At 36.8% G+C, this 19,744-nt stretch overlaps 1 protein-coding gene across 1 annotated transcript; it reads right to left on the bottom strand.

The window, feature by feature from the left end:
* Positions 1 to 207: 207 nt before the first annotated feature.
* On the bottom strand, positions 208 to 672 carry LOC131860236 (uncharacterized). Its single transcript, XM_059214617.1, has one exon. It carries the CDS (start codon positions 670 to 672, stop codon positions 208 to 210), a length of 465 nt encoding a protein of 154 aa, XP_059070600.1.
* Between the last annotated feature and the right edge of the window lie 19,072 nt (positions 673 to 19,744).

Genomic DNA, 19,744 nt, shown 5'->3' with positions numbered 1-19,744 from the left:
TTGTCTCCAGAATTTGGACCCTGTGGCTCAGCTTATTATTATCCTACACAACTTTCTTGTAACTGTTAATTAACCAATTGATGGTGTCCACAAAACCTTTCAATCCCTTAGTGGGAGATTTGAAGGAGGGGTTTTCTCACCAAGATTGTCTTGTTCATTCTTGGGGACAACGCCACTAGTGATCTTATCAACTTTTCCATCGACCCTCTAATCAAAACCTTCCCTTGTGGTCTCCTCCTCCAATTTCTGGTCGACTTCAGGATCCTTTCTCTGCACTTGTTCCTCCAGCTCCAAAACATTATCTTCTCGCCTCTTTTGTTTGTTCCTTGTCTGATTAGAAGTTTTAGTTTTCTTTTTTCGAGGAGACTGGGGTTCATCCTTCTCAGAATCCTCAGAGACCTCCGAGGAGGACGAGGAGCGGATCTGGAAAACCTTTTCTTTAGATTTTTTCTTACCCTTCGAGGAGGAGGGCCTGGTACTCACTTGTTTTCTTTTCTTACCAGTTTCACCTTCAGAGTCATCTAGAATCTCCTCTGATTCACTCATTGAATCACTTTCAAACTCCTCACCCATTGAAAAAACAGAATCCGACCCTTCCTCCTCAGACTCAGAGATAGAAGGCTGAGGACGGGCAATTTGATTGGCTTTTAGGTGGTCATAAATTAACACCATAATGCCTTGATGCATGGTTGTATCACCCTTAGGGTTCTCTCTATGGGCCTTAATGGTGGCATTCATTGAACACAGCAGGAAATATGGAATATTAGCTTTATCATCATACTTGAAATGGTTAAGCAAAACAAAATGATAGCCATACACTTTTGTGAATCTGTCGTCCAAGGTAACATAACGCATAACAACAAACAAGACCTCCCTCCATGGCTTAACAAATGCCCTAGGCGGGTAGTAGGTTTTACTTAGCATTACCAGACGCTTTTTCTCCTTTGTCGTTTTGGGGTATCACTCAATAGCCTCCTTGCTCAATTTTTTGTCTGTAATAATTGCTTCCTTCCCTGCGAAGACCCGTGACCCGAGTGATGAGGTCTTCATCAATGAAGATTGTTTGGTCTCCCATCTTCAGGGTGCCCTACCTCCAATTTTTGCAGAAAAAGTTTGTGATTGTGGCGTCCCTCCCATGGAGTCTCTCCATAAACTTTGTAAACCCGCCCTTCTGCAAAATGTTCCAAACAACCTCCTTTTGTTTCCAATCCTTGCAGTTGCTAGGTTCATAGCAACGTCTATTTCCTCCCATTTTTTCACTTTTCATAACAGAATGTCGAGAGTTGCAAAGAGCTATAGGCAAGAAATTTCTCGAGGCTACCACATATACCCAGAAAACATGGGAAAAGGTGGCTTTTGTCTTGTAATAAATGGTACTGGCATTATTATAATTACTCATAGCCCTCCTATTAATCCATTTCATCATTATTTTATCCATTTATGATATTTGGGGTACTATTGTATTGATCCATGAATATGATTGATTTGACGTCATCGAGGAGACCCTCTTCACCCTTCTAGGTAACCATATTGTTGTGATTGACCACCATGTTGGTTGCCCAGTTAGCTGAACCATTAGCTTCATGATACATGTGGGAAATGAAGCATTTCTTGAAAGTGTTGATGAGATCTCTAGCAGCCTTTATTATGTTATTGATAGTCCATGAAGGCTTAGAAGTTCCTTTTAGGCACTTGATGATGTTATTAGAATCCCCTTCAATCCATAGATAGGGACAAATCCATCTTTTAGCTAGGAGAATACCTTGGAGAGCAGCCATAGCTTCCACCATGTGGTTAGTTTGGCAACCTATAGGAACAACAATCATTTCCTTACAACTGCCATTTTCATCTCTGAGAATTGCACCACATTCTGCAGGGCCAGGATTGCCTTTGGTAGCTCCGTCGAAGTTGATTTTGAGCCAATTATCAGGGGGAGTGTGACATCTGGCTTCTAGTCTCTTGTTTAGTTTAGGATCAGTACTACCAGCATTCTTCAGATTCTAGGAACTGAAAATGTGAGTTTTCAAGGGGTTGGCAGAATTGCAAGGATCCCCAATGATCCCAATGTTCTCCAAAATAGCCTATTGATTTTTTTGGAAAACAATAGCCTAGGTGAGAGAAGTGTCCTTGAAGATACAGTTGTTCCTTTCTTTCCAGATCCCCCACAAAATGTGAGGGAGAGATAACTGCCACAAAGATCTCAAGGAGGGGTTAGACCAATGATAACTCCAAGAATGGAACAATTCACTGATAGTGTTAGGAAACACCCAGTCCATAAAAAAATTCTTAAGAAATCTCTCCCAAATTGAAACAGTGAAGGAAAAGTGGATGGCCAAATGGTCCACAGACTCTTCCTCCTTAAGACATAAAGCAAATCTATTAGGGAAGGAAAAGCCTCTAAACTTAAGATTATCTAAGGTCAAAATTTTATTTTGAAGGATAGTCCAATAGAAAAAATTGATCTTAGGGATAAGACCCTTTATCTAGGCTTTAGAACAAAAGGGATTCTCTTTGATATCATGTTTATCCTCTCTTTGATAATAACATTTTTAGATCATTTAGTAGCATCATAGCTTAGATTCATCATGTTATCTTCATTTCCATACTAGCTTAATATTATTTTAATACCATTTTCATGTTAGTTTTAGCTTAATATCAATATCTTGTACCATATCATCATCTAGTTTCGTATCTAAATCATTGATTAGGATAATAGTTGCATCCATTTTGATCTTAAAATCCTCTAAATCTTGTTCTCTAGGTTGTCATCCAAGAGATCGAGTACTCTTCAAGTGAGGGCCACATTGAATCTTGAGGATCTTTAGAGATAGAGGAGCATGAAAATATTTTGAGTGTTTTCGATTCACTAACTTGTTTTGTTGATTTCTAACCTCTAATGCAATATTTCATGTGTATATTTGAGATGGTTTCCCCTCTTGTAGGTTGATACCACATTTCCAGCATACACCTATTACGCTATTTCTCTCTCAAGTCTCTCTCCTTCCCTCTCTCCCTCTCTCTCTCTCTCTCTCTCTCTCTTAGATTCATCCATTCATCTTATATGAGTTCATTTTAGATACATTTAGTTAATTATACGCATTATGGATCTTCTTTAATTGGGATCCATTCAATTCTTTTGAAAAGAATAGAAAAATTCCTAGGCATTTGCTTCAATTAGGATTCATTCAATTATATACTCTCCAATTGATTTGGCCAGCTAATAGAGTGAACCTTTCAAGATTACTAACTCCCTCACTTTGGCTCTATAGAACCTAGGCGGGTGTACCTACTCACCAATCAGTTCTCCAAATTGGTGCTTGATGATGTTATTTTTTTCTCAAGTACCCTCTAGAGGGGGAATCATCTTCATTTTTCTATACTAATTTTGATACCCTAAAATCCAGTAACAATACCTAATACCCCTAGCATGTCACTCATCACCAAGATTTTGTATTTTGCATAAGTGAAAGGTTGAAGCTACATAAGTTTTCTTTAACTCAATACAAGAAGTAAAAGGATAATCAGGGAAGTAGAAGAAATCAAGTAATTTAAACAATATTATATTTTATCCCAAAGGTATATGCCACTTTGAGATAAACACCAGAAGTAGGAAATACAATGTGTTGGATATGGTAAAAAAATTGTTTTACGCAGTGCCTGTCGCTTGAGAGTTAGGGTTTTAGGGTTCCTGAGGGTTCTATGTCTTAGGTTCTTCTTTTAGTTCTCTCGGGCTATGTTATTTCTTGTTGTTGACTTATGGCAGTAGGTTTCTGTATCTTAAGTGATGATTGAAAGGGTTCTTGGTCATTTGATTATCGGCCCCTTGCGTTAGGAATTGTCGTTCGTAAAGGTTATTTTAATATGCAAAATACTCCTGTATTGTTAAAACCCCGGGCCTTGAGTCATTTATTTCCCTAGGAAGGCCCTATGCACGATATCTTAACCCATAAAATTTTCCACATGTTCTAAATGATCACCTAAGTGCCGACCCTAAGTGACTTGGTCGTGCGGGATAAGATTTACAAAGAAAGCTCCCCTTGTCCCTTATCTCGTTGGGTGTTTCAATGTGATTTTCAACCTCGCAAGATAAGGAAATGATAGTTTCCAAAGAGTGCTTCTTATCCTGCAAGGTCTCCAAGTTACCATAATAGCATTACAGGGCAACACGAGACAAGTCAACAAAGAAGGATGCTATTCTTTTCTTATCCTGTGTGTTCCCGCAGGGAGAAGAAAAGAGTCATGGGATAAGAAAATAACTAAGAAAAGGGTAAAAGGGCTTATCTTGCAGAATGCAAAGATCCACAACAAAGGTGAATGAAATATCAATGGGTAAGGATGTATATGCCACTTTGAGTCATTTATTTCCCAAGGAAAATAAGAAAATAACTAAGAAAAGAGTAAAAGGGATAATAAATAACTAAGAAAAGGGTAAAAGGCCTTACCTCGCAGGAGAAGAGATCCACAACAAAGGTGAATGAAAGATCAATGGGTAAGGTATATGCCACTTTGAGTCATTTATTTCCCTAGGAAGGTCTTGCGCACGATAACTTAACCCATAAGGTTTTCCACCTGTTCTAAATGATCACCTAAGTGTCGACCCCAAGTGACTCGATCGTGCGGGATAAGATTTACAAAGAAAGTGCCCCTTGTCCCTTATCCTGCTATGTGTTTCAATGTGATTTTCAACCTTGCGGGATAAGGAAATGATAGTTTCCAAAGAGTGCATCTTATTGTGCAACACATTTGCATCAATGATATGGCACCACGAGATAAGAAGAAGGAAATAATTACAAAGTAATCCTTATCCCTTGACAACTACAAGGTGAGAAAAGAAGCAACGTGGGATAAGGAGTCGCTAAAAGAAACAAGCAGTAGAGGCCTATCCCACAATGATCCAGGAGCACTTTGAGAGGCCCATGAGATAAGAGTTATCTTAGGCACAAAGGGGAAAACTTATCTCACAGGGTCTCCAAGTTACCATAATAGCATTATAGGGAAACGTGGGACAAGTCAACAAAGAAGGATGTTATGCTTTTGTTATCCCGTGGGGATAAGAAAAAGGTCGCAAGATAAGAAAATAATTAAGAAAAGGGTAAAAGGGTTTATCCCGTTGGGAGAAGAGATCCACAACAAAGGTGAATGAAAGATCAACGGGTAAGACTCAAAGGTGCACCAAGGGATAAGAGTGTTAAATGAAAGAAGAGGAAGTCTTATCCCGCGATGTGTTCCTCTTGTTCAGAGATGACTGTGGGATAAGAGTTATAATGTGGAAATAAGGGAAAGCTTATCTTATGCGTTCCTATGGGGATAAAAGGAGTACTGTGGGATAAGACAAAGCTAGTTCAAAGGCTTATCCCACAGACAGTAGGAACATAAAGGAAAAGGGCTTGCAGGCGGAAAGCTAGGAGCAATGCGGGATAAGGCTTCCAAGGTAAAACACATAAAATATTATCCCTCAAGGATAGAAGAAGGGGTAAATGACATCGCGAGATAAATAAAATAAGGTAAATCTACAATAAAGGATTATCCTGTGGAGATAGCTGAGATGGTCGAAGGAGCTTCAGAGAATATGAATTTCTAAAGTGACAATGGAGAATTTAAGGGGATGTCACGTCACTATTCAGGGAAGGTCAACGAGAAATCCTGACCCTCTATTGAAAGATTAACGAATGAAATTCAAAATTGGTGCCAACGACTACCTCTGTCCAACACAAATGGATTAATGGTGTCGTAATAAAATGAGAATTCAATGGCATTTTTCATGCCTTGCATACAGAGAGAATTCAGAGCGTTCTAGAGAAAGAAGAAAAGCGATTTGCAACATTCCAGCATGCCTTCCAAGAAATTTAAGTAAAAAAGCAAACCAATAAGTGATTATGTCCTACTTGTGTGCATTATCAAATTGTTGTAGTGGTATTTTGAGCTATTTGTGTGTGTACCCTAGGGGTCGGTATGTTTTACTCTTTTATTTTCTTTTTGAAACGTTTCTCAGTTTCAAGTGTTAAAAATGGCATCCCCTACTGAGAAATATGTTGTCCCTGTCAAAGTAAGCTCATCAATCCTTGTTACTGAGGCTATGTTTGTGGGTATGGTTGCTCCCATGCGAGAAATTGTGAATGCCCCCTTTGTGCAACCAAGCCCTAAAAAAATCCCACAAACATCTGAAGAGGTTGAAGCTAGCTCCCCTCCGAAGGAGAAGGACACAAAGAGAAAGAGAAAAATAGGCTGAAAGACTGTCATTATTTCTTATGATAGTGATTCTTCATGTGAGCCTTCTCCCGCTCCTAAACCAAGAAAACCCACTCCAAAGAGGAGGAAGAGCACATAAAAGGCTTCAGCCAAAGTGGCATTTTCTAAAACCCCATCTCTTGCTACAATTGACCCATCTGCTAAGGAAGCCCCAACACCGCAGAAAGAAATCCCTTAGGAGCCAGCCAAGGAGGCTACTCAAATTAAGGAAAAGACCCCCAATCCTGCAAAGCACTCCAAGAAAAAATCCAAGGGAGAGTCGTCAGCCTAGGAGGAGAAACCATCAACACACACCCCCACTCCTCTTGTTCCCGCTGTGACTACTAAAGAATTGCAATATGAGGTCGAGCAGAAATTGGAGGAGAGTGCAAAGAGGCCAATCAAATAGACCAGGAGCCTGCACCAAGACCTGCTTGAATTGTTTGAAAGATACACAATGCAGGATCATGTGATAAATATTTTCACTGACAATGAGGTAGGGTGTAGGGATACCATAATCAAGGAAAGGGGCTATGAAATTTTCCATTATTTCTATGGTAACAAAGACAAGGCCATCACAGTGTGCAACCCTTGGACGTTGAAATTATGCAAATTGGTGGTGCCCAATGTTTTTGTGGGACCGGTTCTCATAAGTAAACTAGCAATTGCATATGATATTCCAAGCCAGATTGTTAGGATTGCAGAAGGCTATGTCTTACTAGACATCTCTCTTGGGTCCATCATTGAATGTTTTGGGCTTAGATAAGGTTGCCCTCACAAGCATAAACAAGCACAACTTGAAGAGAGATTATGAGAATAAGAAGGAAAGGTACAGGAAAGACCTTGTTCCTCATTTTATGAGGAAACTCTACAAGGATTCATGCAATTTTGTTTTGCCATCTAAAAGGGAGCCCTTCATCCTTGATTGCTTTGAGTCATACTTTGTTAAAACATATTATGCACTGGGGCAAGTCCTTGGAGTTGATTGCAGGCTCACAAAATTGAATGTTGATTTTATGATGATGGTTATTAATATTCAACACCCTTCAATAAATGAATTGCATGATTTTGCAAGTGTTATTCATGATAGGATTCATGAGGGGCTAATGAAGGCTAAAAATAAAGATGTGAAATTAGAATTCATACCCTATTCTTTGGTTTGTCGTTTGATTCTTTATCATAATAGAGCATATTGGGACCTAGAGTTGAGAGTAAGGACCAATAATCCCTACACAGGTCTCTCATGGCCAGTGCAAAGATGGACTCAGGTATGGGACAAGGGGTCCAAATTTGGTGACTATTGTGTATTCTTTGATCACTTTGTGATGAAAATTTTTACAAGGCTTGGGGTAGTGTTGCCAAGACTTCCTAAATAAATTATTAAGATATTGAGAATAAGGAGTTGCAGGGCAGATGGATTGGTATACCCTGAGGGTGCATTCACCCACAATTTTGGGGATTTCTTCTTTTATGGAAATTGTACAATTATCAGAATTTATGGATGTGAGTAGGGGCCCCATTTTCTGCCAATTTTTGTCTCCCCAAGGTTGGCTTTCCTAGAATTCATTTGGCAAATGATGTGGATGGAAAATGAGCAAATCAAAATGGATAGAAAGGGAAATCTCCTCCCCAGGGTAATGGTATTCAATGAATTCACTGTGGGTTGTGATGCATTAGAAAAGGTGCATAACTTTGTGGTTAAAAATCACAGATTAAGAGTTACCCAAGCTAGGCATTTTGACCCCGAGGGATGTATAAATGATATGAGTAAACAAATTGAAAGAGAAAGGGTATTTTCGTTCTTTTTTAGAAAGGGGAGACTTAATCAGAAATGCCCTTCCTTGTGAGGTTGAGCAGAGAAGGAAAAAGTGAGACCTCGTGAACAAATTTGGAAGAGAGAGGAAACAAGAGGACCCCAATTTTCTAGGTTCCTTTCTGTATTTTCGAGATGATTTTGCTAGAATGCTTTTCATGCTATGAAAGGCAGATGACATGATTAAGGATGAATTACAATGAAGAGAAGTCAGGGATAAAGGAGTGGAATATAAAGAAAAGCCAATTGATCCATCTCTCAAGGCTCGGATAGTTGAGGAAGTATCTGCATAGTCCTCTAAAGGAGGTGTGCAAAAGGATAAGAAGGTGGCTTCTAAGAAGGTCAAGAAGATTGAAAAGGCAAAAGCCAAGATATCTGATTTTGTAGATGTTCAAGAAGATTATGATAGTTTTGTGCCGCCACCTTCTCCTCCAAGAGATACATTCCAGGATGATGCAAATGTTGAAGTCTTTAACGATCTGGATAGGGCTATCATCCCAAGAATAATCCTTATAGAGGAAGTGGATGATGAAAGGATTGTTGCTTCAAATAAATTTATGGCAAATGATAATTTTGTTAACATCCCTGAGTTTAGATCATTTTGACTAAGAGAGAAATTGAAGAGTATGTCTAATGAAGAAATCAACACTTTTGATAATGATAACTTTAATTGCACCCCTCAAGAGGGCAGAGAGATGGTGATGAACAGCGGAATGCTCTTGGTCTCGAGGTGGAATTTTGAAAGAATATTTTTTCTAGATCAGATCATGTGGCAAAAGGATCCCAATTTTGTAAGAGAGTTTGGAGAACATGGCTCCAAGGTCAGCATAAGCTCAAAGGCTTTTGTTGTATGGTCAAAGGCTACTAGCACTCAAAAGCACATAGTTGTGTAGGCGATACAACAAAAAAGAGGTGATGCTATTGTAAGGACCCTTTAGGATACTACTTCTTTAGAGGCTATGGTGATTTCCAAGAACGTGGTCCAGTTTGCTAAGCTTGTAGTAGAGGATCTGGACCAAAAACATGTACAGTTAAAGGATATGCATGTTCGGTTGAATGCAAAGTATAATGAATTATTTATTCAGACCATTGCATTAAAGGAACAAATAAAGAAATTCTCAGTTGATTCTTTTGGAGGGATTAGACCCGAGGAGATTGAAAAAATGAATAAAAAAATACAAAGGGTCAAAGATGAGGCTAAAAACAATTATTTTGAAATCAGGAAAGATTCAATTTTGAGGATTTCAAATAAAATCATTGATAAATTAAATGAAGTTCATAATTCATATTCTTTGACATATAAACTCTTGAGTCAACTTGATGAATTTATTTCATTCTTTCATCCAATTAGAGCTACGTGGCTGCCAAGGAGTCAAATCATGAAGGAGGTCATGTTGGCAAATAAAGAATGTGGCCCAATCACCTCAGATTGTAGGGGCAACCTAGAAGAGTTATAATTTATTGATTAAAGAGTTTGCCAACATAAAAGGAGGAAAGAAAAGCACTAGTGGGAATGATTGATTCTTTCCAAGGACTCCAAAAGTGGCATATTCCTACAATTTTGACAGATGAGGGTCAAATCATAATCCTAGAGGAGTGAAAGTAGGACTTTCAAGAAGCAATAAATGCAGTTTTGGCATCTTTGGAGGGAGACCCAAATCAAAGTGATATTTTTTTAATATTGTTTATAAAATCATGGAGGTTAAACAAATGTATCATAAATTTTCCTTAGGAGCTGGAGTTGTGCCTACCCACAAAACAAAGGAAGCTATGAACAAGTTACATAGCTTGAGGAGTTTTTCTTGGCCAATTGATGAAATTGAAGCATTGCATAAAAACTATTGCTCCTTGGAAGAAGAGCATCTTGAAGAGGAGGACTGGTCGTTGCCTTCCATTTTTGCTACCCCTTAAAGTTTTGTGCAGTATATCTATTTTGGGAGAATGATTTGAGCCATTAGGGACCAATCTCCAAGGTATCTGCCATCGCATACCATATTGGACTTTTAATCCTGAAAAGAAAAAATATGAAGTAAAAATATGAGGACGTCTTGTGCAGGACCATAGATCAAGCTCCTAGGATGATGTCTTTCATCCACCATCATTCAATGCAGGTTGCACACAGAAATCAAGGATCTAGGCTTTAGGTCAATTTTGTAATTTTGACACATGTCTTCTTCGGCCTGAGGCTTGTTTTGCTCCTTTGTGTTATAAAAGGGAATTCAGGTCCAAGAAGCAGGGATGATTCCAAAAAACCTTTTGATATGTATGCATTAGAGAAAACTTTAATATAACAACAGATAGTATTTTGCAGTTTTGGTGATCCATTGTAACATTTTCATGAATGTATCAGTTTTATCTTGAAAATCAATAAAAGGAAACATTCATCTTCTTGCTCATACCTCTTGTAATGTGTTGTGTTAATGACATATGCAATTTGTCTTCTCTAATGGGGACTGTCTATTCTTTGATGGGTTTCATTTCAAGCTAAATGAATTAAATTATGCCTTGAATACTGCAATAGATTCAGAGAGAGTGTGGGGAGGTTATGAATGCATTCTTAATCTAAGCACTTTAAGAAAGTCTTAAGTGTTTAGCATTTAACTTTAATTTTATAATGTTATTTTTTTTGTCATTAGGACTATGATTTGACTTTGTTTTCCCTTAGAATAGACACTGATCATACTTTCATGAGGTTTGAGGGTCATCTTTACATCCTTATTTCACCTTTTATATTCAATTTTTAGTTTTTGTATTAGAAGTAGAAGTAGATTAGAGTCGGCTTTCAATACAAGCACAAGTGATAAAAACTAAGGTTCAAGCTAGAATTTGTAGTATGTTATGTTTTTCCTTGGTATATTTTTATTGAAAGCAATTATTGAATAATGTATTGTCAGTTAGCATAGAGTCAATATATGGACCACAATGTTATAGGTAAACCCGCCTACGTCTTATAGAGCCTGAAGAGTAGAAGATTGCAGCTTCCATGCTGAATCTTGTTCATTGGCCAAGTCCAATCCTGAGTCTATTAATGAGTTATTGTCTATCTCTCTAGGATTTAGGATCTGTTGATTTGGGAACCATCATAGTGTAACCTATATATGTATTAAAATTTTGAGGCACTATAGGTGGCCAAAAAATGCAGTATAACCTATATATGTATTAAAATTTTGAACTTTGGGTGCTTTTGGGGGTCACTAATGGAGTAGAAGAACTAGGAAAGTATATGTACTAAACTATGAAATTCACTGTTTAATAGGAGGGTGCAATGTATGTAAAGTGTTTTAGTGTGTATGCCATGAAACACATGCAAAGGGTAAACATGGGTGGTGTTGGTATTATTTGCAACGCTTCTTAATGATCCTATAATGCAACACACATTCCCTAAGGTATTATCTACAGTATCTCATGATAATATCATAGACTTGTTAAAATATCAAGATTGGAAAACATCATCTCCTCAAATTAGATTAAGAGAAAAGATACAAAATAGTATCAGGTGCTTCATACATCATAATAGGAATCATTGTGTTATTGCATAACAAACCATTAAAAGGATTCATCAATTAAATTTTCCATAAATATCTTAGTAGGGAACACAACATGATGCAAATATATGTAATGTAAAAGTATAAATGACTTGACATGTAAAGATAATTACAAAGTACAAGTCCTCCCACATAATCACAACATTTAGATTTCACCAGAAAATATCAAGAAATCAATATCAAATAGATAATATACTACTCTGATACATCATACATTTAAATCATGTCATTGATCTTCTTCTTCATCCAACTCTTTGTCTGTATCTTCTGATCCAGAATCGACATTGTAAGGATTGTTGTTCATATCATCATCATCATTATCATCATTGATATCATCATCATCTTCATGAATATTAAATCCTGCATCATTGTGATCTTGTTCCTCTTCTTCGACATCTTCGTCGAGCACATCATCAACAAACTGTTGATCCTGATCATCATGTACATCATCTTCTAGTTCTTTTGTATCTTCTTCTTCCATGACATTATACTTTACCAGCCTTGGTCTATGATCATGTCTAACAACAAATGACCAATCTAGTTTATGTGGAACCTTTGAGTAAAATACCTACTCACATTGGCCTGGAAGAACATAGGGTTCATTTCCAGCTCGCTCAAATGACCTTGTATTGACCATTGTAAATCCATTATCATGTTCAATAACAGTTCTGTCAGTATCATTTTCATTCAATTGTAGCATGTACCATTGGACGATGAAAAGAACTAATTTGAAGGACCCAAAGTCACACATAAGTATATCATCCAAAATCCCATAGTATCGATTTTCTGAGACTTGAGGATGTATGTTGCTTCTAGATGAAACATTAGTCACCTGAAATACTACAGTTATCCCAGAATCACAAGTTTTATTCGTTTCATCTAACTTTTTGATATAAACTTTATGACCATTGCACCACATAGACTTGTGGTGTTTCACCTGCAATATTTCAAACATGTAAAAATTATTGCATCTCCAATTGATAAACATATTTATTCTTGGTCAAATGTATGCAAAAAATTGTTGGCAACTGACACTCTATTGGTTGGTTTCACTATGTTGTCATTGATGGCAACATGATTTTGTGTTCCGACTTCATATTTTGATTCTATGGTATACCGACAGAACCTTCACAGATTCTACACCGACACTAGCACCGACACCAATAGGTCAGAAATATTTCTTTGGTCACCGGCAATGTAGGTTGGATCCGACATCGGCAGTTTATTTTAATGTTCATACATTTATGTTATATGACCGACATGTAATTTGATATTGTATATATCTTTGTATGTTGACATATAATTTAAATTGTACAGGGTATATAGGTTAGTTAAGATTAGATCATTTTGAGATATGGACATGGCGATGGAAATGTGAATGTAATATGATGCGAAATTATTCAAAGAGATCATGTATGTGAGCAAATTATTGTAAGGGTTATTCCGGTAAGGGTTTCAAACCATAACAGACGGAGCTTAAACTAGAACTGTATTCCGGCATAGAAGATGTGGTCTTAGCAGTTCACACTTCTCTAGATTGTAGTCTGGAATTTTATGTAGTCAGTGAGGCTCCTATTGTGATTGAGCAGTGTGTTATAGGCTGTAAGCCTTCCTGCAAGTTCATGCCCCTTATATCATGTAATATCTCTTCATATGGCCAGTGGATTGATATTGTGGGTCACAAATCCCACCATGGTATTTCCTCTTTGAGGTTTTCCACGTATAAATCTATGTGTTATTATTCTCATTTATGTGTTTGGCTTATTGGTTGTTTTACTTCTTTCAATTTTGTATGTACCGATATACCGGTTGGTGTACGAATGCTTTAATAAGGCTAAAATATAATATTCTAGTATAACACTAATCCAACCACCCCCCCCCCTAGTGTTATTGGTTTCCAACAATTGGTATCAAAGCCTTGTGCCTCGGAGGAATTTTAACAGCTTGAGGAGGATCTTGAAACCGGAATTCGTGAATATGGCCTTGGAGAAGCAACTTGAGATGGAATTTGGAGATGATGATGCTAAAATGTTAAAGAACTTGAAGCTACAAGATGAATTGAATTCTGCTAAGGAATTATTTCTTGTCCTACAAGAGAGGCTATCATATGTTCAAGCTAGAAGGAAGGAACTTTTGCAAAATCGGGATGATGAAGAGAAAGATGAACTTAAGGAACAATGCCAGAAATTGAGTCAAGAAAATATGGTTATGAAGAATGAAATGCAACTTATAACTATGAGGATGTCTAAGGAGACTGAGGATAGAAACAAAAAGGAAAAAAATATTGTTGTATCCCTGAAGAACAAATATGAAGAATGTAGTAGGTTGGCTCATGAAAATGATATGTTGAGAACTAATTTGGTACAATCCCATAGTAATGAGCAAGACCTTTAGAGACAAATGACAATACTAAGAGAAGATTTAACTACTACAAGTGAATACAAAGAAAAATTCAAGATCAGCTCAGCACGGCTTGATGATTTATTGAAGAGACAGAGGCAGATTGGAGAATCCAGTGGAGTTGGATTTGAGCAAGGACAGAGTTATGGTACTGCTAAAGAAGATCAAAACCATAAGGCATCGATAAGACAATTTAGTGCTTATAAATTCAATGGTAGATGTTTTATTTGTAATAGATTTGGTTGCATGGCTAGGCAATGTAAAAACAGAGCAAATAAGAACCCTGATTTTGCTCTCGGTAAATGTTCTAAATGCAATAAGTTTGGTCATAAGACAGAAGATTGCAGAATGAATGTAAAATGTTATGCTTGTGGAAAATTTGGACATATGGCTAATCAAGGCAGATCAAGCAATTTCATCAGTTTTAGAAAAGCAATTCAGAAGAACAATGTTACATGTTATGCATGTGATGAAGTTGGATATATTGCTAAATTTTGTAGAAGCAGAAATCCAACGGTTAGTAATGGAGGATCAAATGAAAAAGGAAAAGAGAAGGTTAGTGAAATCTGGCAAGATCATACTCAGAGATGGGTTAGGAAGACTGAAGAAAAATCATCAGATGGAAATGTTTCGGTTACTTATCCGGTAGTAGAGGTTGCTCCTGCACCGGTAGGAATCTCATCCGATGTCTAAGGCAGATGCCTTAGGGGTAGGAAAAATTCATGAATATGTTGCATATGCCCCGGGAAGAGGTTCTGGAAGATGTTCCAGATATTGGAGAAGATTATCCAACATGGATATGTTCTGAGCGAGATCCGGTATCTTTCACCAGCAGGAATTTATGTCAATGACAAATTAGGGTTTTTCTCCAAGGTTAAAAGGTTAAATACATTTCATTGTTAATCACCCTGCATTCAGAGCAATTTCAGAGTGACTAAGTGTGATCAAAGGCTATTAAGAGGCAATCAGATTTCTTAAGTGATTTCACTGACATCAGCAAACCCAATAGTCATAGAGGTCAAGGACTGCCTCAGACCAATTTTTAAGTGGTATCCACATGTGGCTACCCTGGAAGATTCGGTTGGAGCATTTTCTCGTGTTCCAAAGGGAGTTGTGTATTGTAGAGGATGTTAGGGAATATATTCACTATCATATCGAGGACTTGGGAACTTCAGAAATCAAGGGAATGTATATGAGTGAGCTAATGGGAGAATCTGGAAAGATCAAACCGGCATACAAACATATTAAAGACCTAAGGTTCATAGACATTCTGGACATTTCAAAGTTTAAAGATGAGATAATCCAATATGTACTAAGAATATTACATGGGGAATTCATATGGCTGAACAAACCTTACAAAATCACCAAGGAAGCCATCCGGGAAATTACTAGTTTGCCATCGGTAGGGCAACACCAAGAAAAGAAAGTTTCAAATGATTTCACGAGGAAGATCATCAATACTACATCTGATAAATGATCCATGAAGGTGAGCACTATCACTAACATAGACATCAAATTTGGTAGCATGATCATCGAGTATAAGGTAACTCAGTCAAACTGACTGAATTCTATTTCTAGTTCATGCATTTTGGCTACATACAAAATGATGAGAGAAAATGTAAAGTTAGATCTATGTGGTTGGATGCTCGATGAATTGTTAATAAACTTAGGGAAGATTAAGGGTGAGAAGAAGGGAACTCTCCGATATGGGAACTTGTTAGTTTTCCTAATGTTATATTTTCTGAATGATACACCCGGTTCTAGCAAGAGACAATGAGCTTTTGACATTTCGGTAGGAAGACAATTGAAACAGTCAATTGTTGCATTAGGAAGCCAGAGAGATGATAAGGTATGGGGGTATTTTAAGGCATTTCAAAAATCTCTGAGGTCTAGAGTAAGGATACCTGAGCATATTGTAGAAAAGTACTCTGCCGACATATGTTTTATGGTAAAGAAGGATGAGACTCTTATGGAAGCAGTTAAGCCCCGAAATATCTGGATTGAGGAAATGGGCTATGAAGTAGATGCACTAATTCTTGATGCCTATGCAAAAATACTAATTGATGCATAAATTGATGAGGCAGAGAAGCCTTGTTGTACTGCTAAACAAAAAACTCAAGAGGTTGAAACAGAGTTCAACCGAAAGAAAAGAGAGAAGCTGGAAGGAAAAACAAGTAAATTTGTGCAAAAGGTCTCAAAGGATATTCAGGCACTAATTGATATTTTTCCAGAGAAAGGCAGAAAGAGGAAGGATTCGAAAGTTCATATTGAGCCTGTTATTGTAGAATCTGAATTAAAGGATGACACATTGTTAGCATTTAAAAGGGTTGTTAGGAAGAAACAAGGAGGAAAAAAAAGCAGAAGCAAAAAAGCAATCGGTTAGGAAGGTCACAATCAAGCTACTGGCACAGAAGCAAGCACCTAAAGCTACACCTACAGCTGCATCTAGTACTGCCAAGAGGAAAAAGAAGGATGACACTAATTCTGGTAAGGATTCACCTAAAACTTGTGTAGAATTGGTAGATGAAATCACTAAAGATGGCATGTTGAAGAATGTTCAATTTTATTATGAAAACTTAGAGGATGATGAACATAGAGAGGTAGAGGAAGCAATCCTATTATACTTAGATATTTATAAGAAAGCTTTAATAGAAATAGAAAATCAAATAGAAAATCAAATTCCAACTGAGTTATATAACATATTGGATGCTAGAAGATTATCAGCTATGCAAGAAGATAAACACATTAAAGTTCAAGAACTATTATCTATCTGTGTTACTATAGCCCCAGATGAAATGGAAAAGACACTTGAGGCGGTAGACAAAAAAATTTTCAATAGCAAATATAGGATAACTAGCCTGATACTAGGGAGAGTGAATAAAATAACAAAGGAAACTCAAAAATCATGCGTTAAATTTTTGGGAGAAAACAAAGGATTCTTTACTTCACCGGAAATCAAGAAAAAAACTGTAGATGCCCCTATTGAAGGAAAAGGAAACGGGATTATGGGTACTTCACCCTCAGTTCTGAAAAATATTAAGATAGTGGAAATTGAGTCACTGGTAAATATAGATGTATAGACAAATACTGAGATACCGGTTAATACTGAGAATGAACAAGCTACCATTGTACAGGTTACTAATATTGAGGACAATTGTCCTCTGGATGCAAATGTATAGGTTGAGGTTACTGTTCCTACTGAGGAACCGATAGTTATATTGACTGCACCAAGTGGCGAAGCCACCGATGCAAGTGAGGAGGTTATAACGGATAAAACATCAGAGGAGAAAAGAGGGGAATCCGGCAGAGAACAAAGTGTTGGTCCATCATTATTGTCAATTGACACTTCTCGGGTGGAAAATAAAACCATCACAGAAATGAGTCCCACTGAACTGATGATGATGACTGCACAAAAAATGATGGAGGTATCCACAGACAAAGGGATTATAGATCAATCAATCACTGTTCTATACAGATTGGTCCCGGAGTGTAAGATTGAAAATGAAGCGAGCCCATCCGACAAGCTTAAGATAATCACTCAGCATATATCAGAAGACCTTCAATCCTTACATCAAATCTCAAACCGGCAAGCACTAGAAAGATTTACTCAGGCTAAGAGAGTTGCTTTTGATCAGATAATTGAAACAAATAAGAAAAAGATTGAGGAGAAGCTAATCCTAATAGAAAATTCTTTGAAACAATGTACAAATATATATAAGGTATGTTGTAACACTGAAATACTTACAACAAATGTAGATAAAAAGGTAAAAGATATTTAGGAGAAAATTGCAAGTATTGCTAACTCTTTTGACAGACTGATTTCATTAACTACATCAATTGATGGTCAAATTTTTATTTTGGAGAACCAAATTTCTGCTCTTGAAAAGGAAAGAGACAAAATAATTAGAAGAGCTAGAAGTCTGAGAGGCTTCGTGAGTCCCTGGTTGGATTCACTTTATGTACACAAGAAAGAATGCATGGATATGGTGGGAAAGCCCACACCGGCAGAGATAAATGAGAAAGAATCTTTTGCATATTCATTGAATGGACTTGTATCTATTTCCGACACATTCAAAATCGGTTGGGATACTTATGTGGAGTTACTGGAGAAGGCTTATCCAGAAATTTTGAAGTTGGTCAAGCTCCGGTAAGATATTTTGGGGATATTTTTTGTACAGTTCTTATTCCTTGACATTCTATTTTAAAATTCTTAATGGCATTGATGTCAAAGGGGGAGTAGTATGGATGCGAAAAAATATAAAAGAGTTGTATACATTAGGGGGATTTATAGAGTTTTTGAGTTTTTGGATATATGGAGTATTTTGCATATTCAGCTCAGGGGGAGCAGAGCAGGATGAAACCTTGAACTTTTTTTTCACGTGAGTGTTGCCATCAATGTCAAAGGGGGAGATTGTTAGCAATTGACACTCTATTGGTTGGTTTCACTATTTCTCCATTGATGGCAACATGATTTTTTGTTCCAGCTTCATGTTTTGATTCTATGGTATACCGGCAGGCACTTCACATATTCTACACGGCACCGGCAGGTCAGAAATATTTCTTTGGTCACCGACAATGCAGGCTGACATGGTATAGTAAAGGTTATCAATATTGGAGGCTGACATATCTTGGATCTGGCATTGGGAATTTGTTTTAATGTTCATACATTTATGTTATCTGACCGACATGTAATTTGATATTGTATATATCTTTGTAAGCCAACATAAGACATAAAAATTATACAGGGTATATAGGTCAATTAAGATTAGATCATTTTGAGAATTAATTAACTACAATATATATAAAAACCAAATGTAAAATGTATTCAGATTAATGTCCATGAACATCCAATAATTACCTCTCACTTTCCTCAATCTACCTTTCCCCGCCAGGCACTCCCCTTTGAATTTTTCAATGGAGTTGGGATCCCAAATGTGATCTACATAGATCTTTGTAGTAAAATCAGGAAGATATTCAGTAATGTACATTGTAGTCTGGTATACCATATATCCCTCCACCATAGAACCCTCAAGATGTGTTCTTTGTCGAACCAAAACCTTCAAAAAATTTAAGTGTCTCTCAACCATCCACATTGACCTTGTGTGTATAAGTCCACACAATTCAATTTCCTCAACTTGGTGTATGAGATAGTGCTCTTGTGCATTGACACTTTTGCATTTCACACATTAGACGAGGAATTTTTTTCTGCCAATATTTTATATCTTCTTTATGGATTTCTTTAGATGACAACCATCTACAAGTGATTCAAGACACAAATATATTAACAAGAATTAAAAAAATAATATACAATATATTACATAACAAGTATAACAAATAGAAAATATAATATCTATACAACAAATTGAAGAAATAACACTACTTACCTCATGTATTTTCCAAGATCATATATAACTTGTTTGACATTATTGTCAAAGTGGTCTGGGAGAGATAGAGATAGAACGTATTGCAACAATTCTAAATGATCTTTTCATTGTTTTTCCAAAACTAATACTAAACATAATATAATGAAAATTACATGCAGTATACAAATATATAGAAAATATACAAGAACATGAATTACCTTAATGAAGGTATGTCAATCATGTGTTTTCATCCCTGACCCAAATTTATTTTTCTTTGTTATGAGATTGTTTATGTTCGCAACAAATCCTGTGGGAAAACAAATTTTTCGTATGACTTCTTTTATAGAATTGCTTTGTTGTTCCATTAATAATCAAGGAAGGGCACTTATATTAAT

The sequence above is a fragment of the Cryptomeria japonica genome, chromosome 2, assembly GCF_030272615.1.
Source record: "Cryptomeria japonica chromosome 2, Sugi_1.0, whole genome shotgun sequence".
In the NCBI taxonomy this organism is placed as follows: domain Eukaryota; kingdom Viridiplantae; phylum Streptophyta; class Pinopsida; order Cupressales; family Cupressaceae; genus Cryptomeria; species Cryptomeria japonica.
The sequence above is the reverse complement of the archived record's forward strand: the minus strand, read 5'-3'. Positions and strand labels throughout refer to the sequence as shown.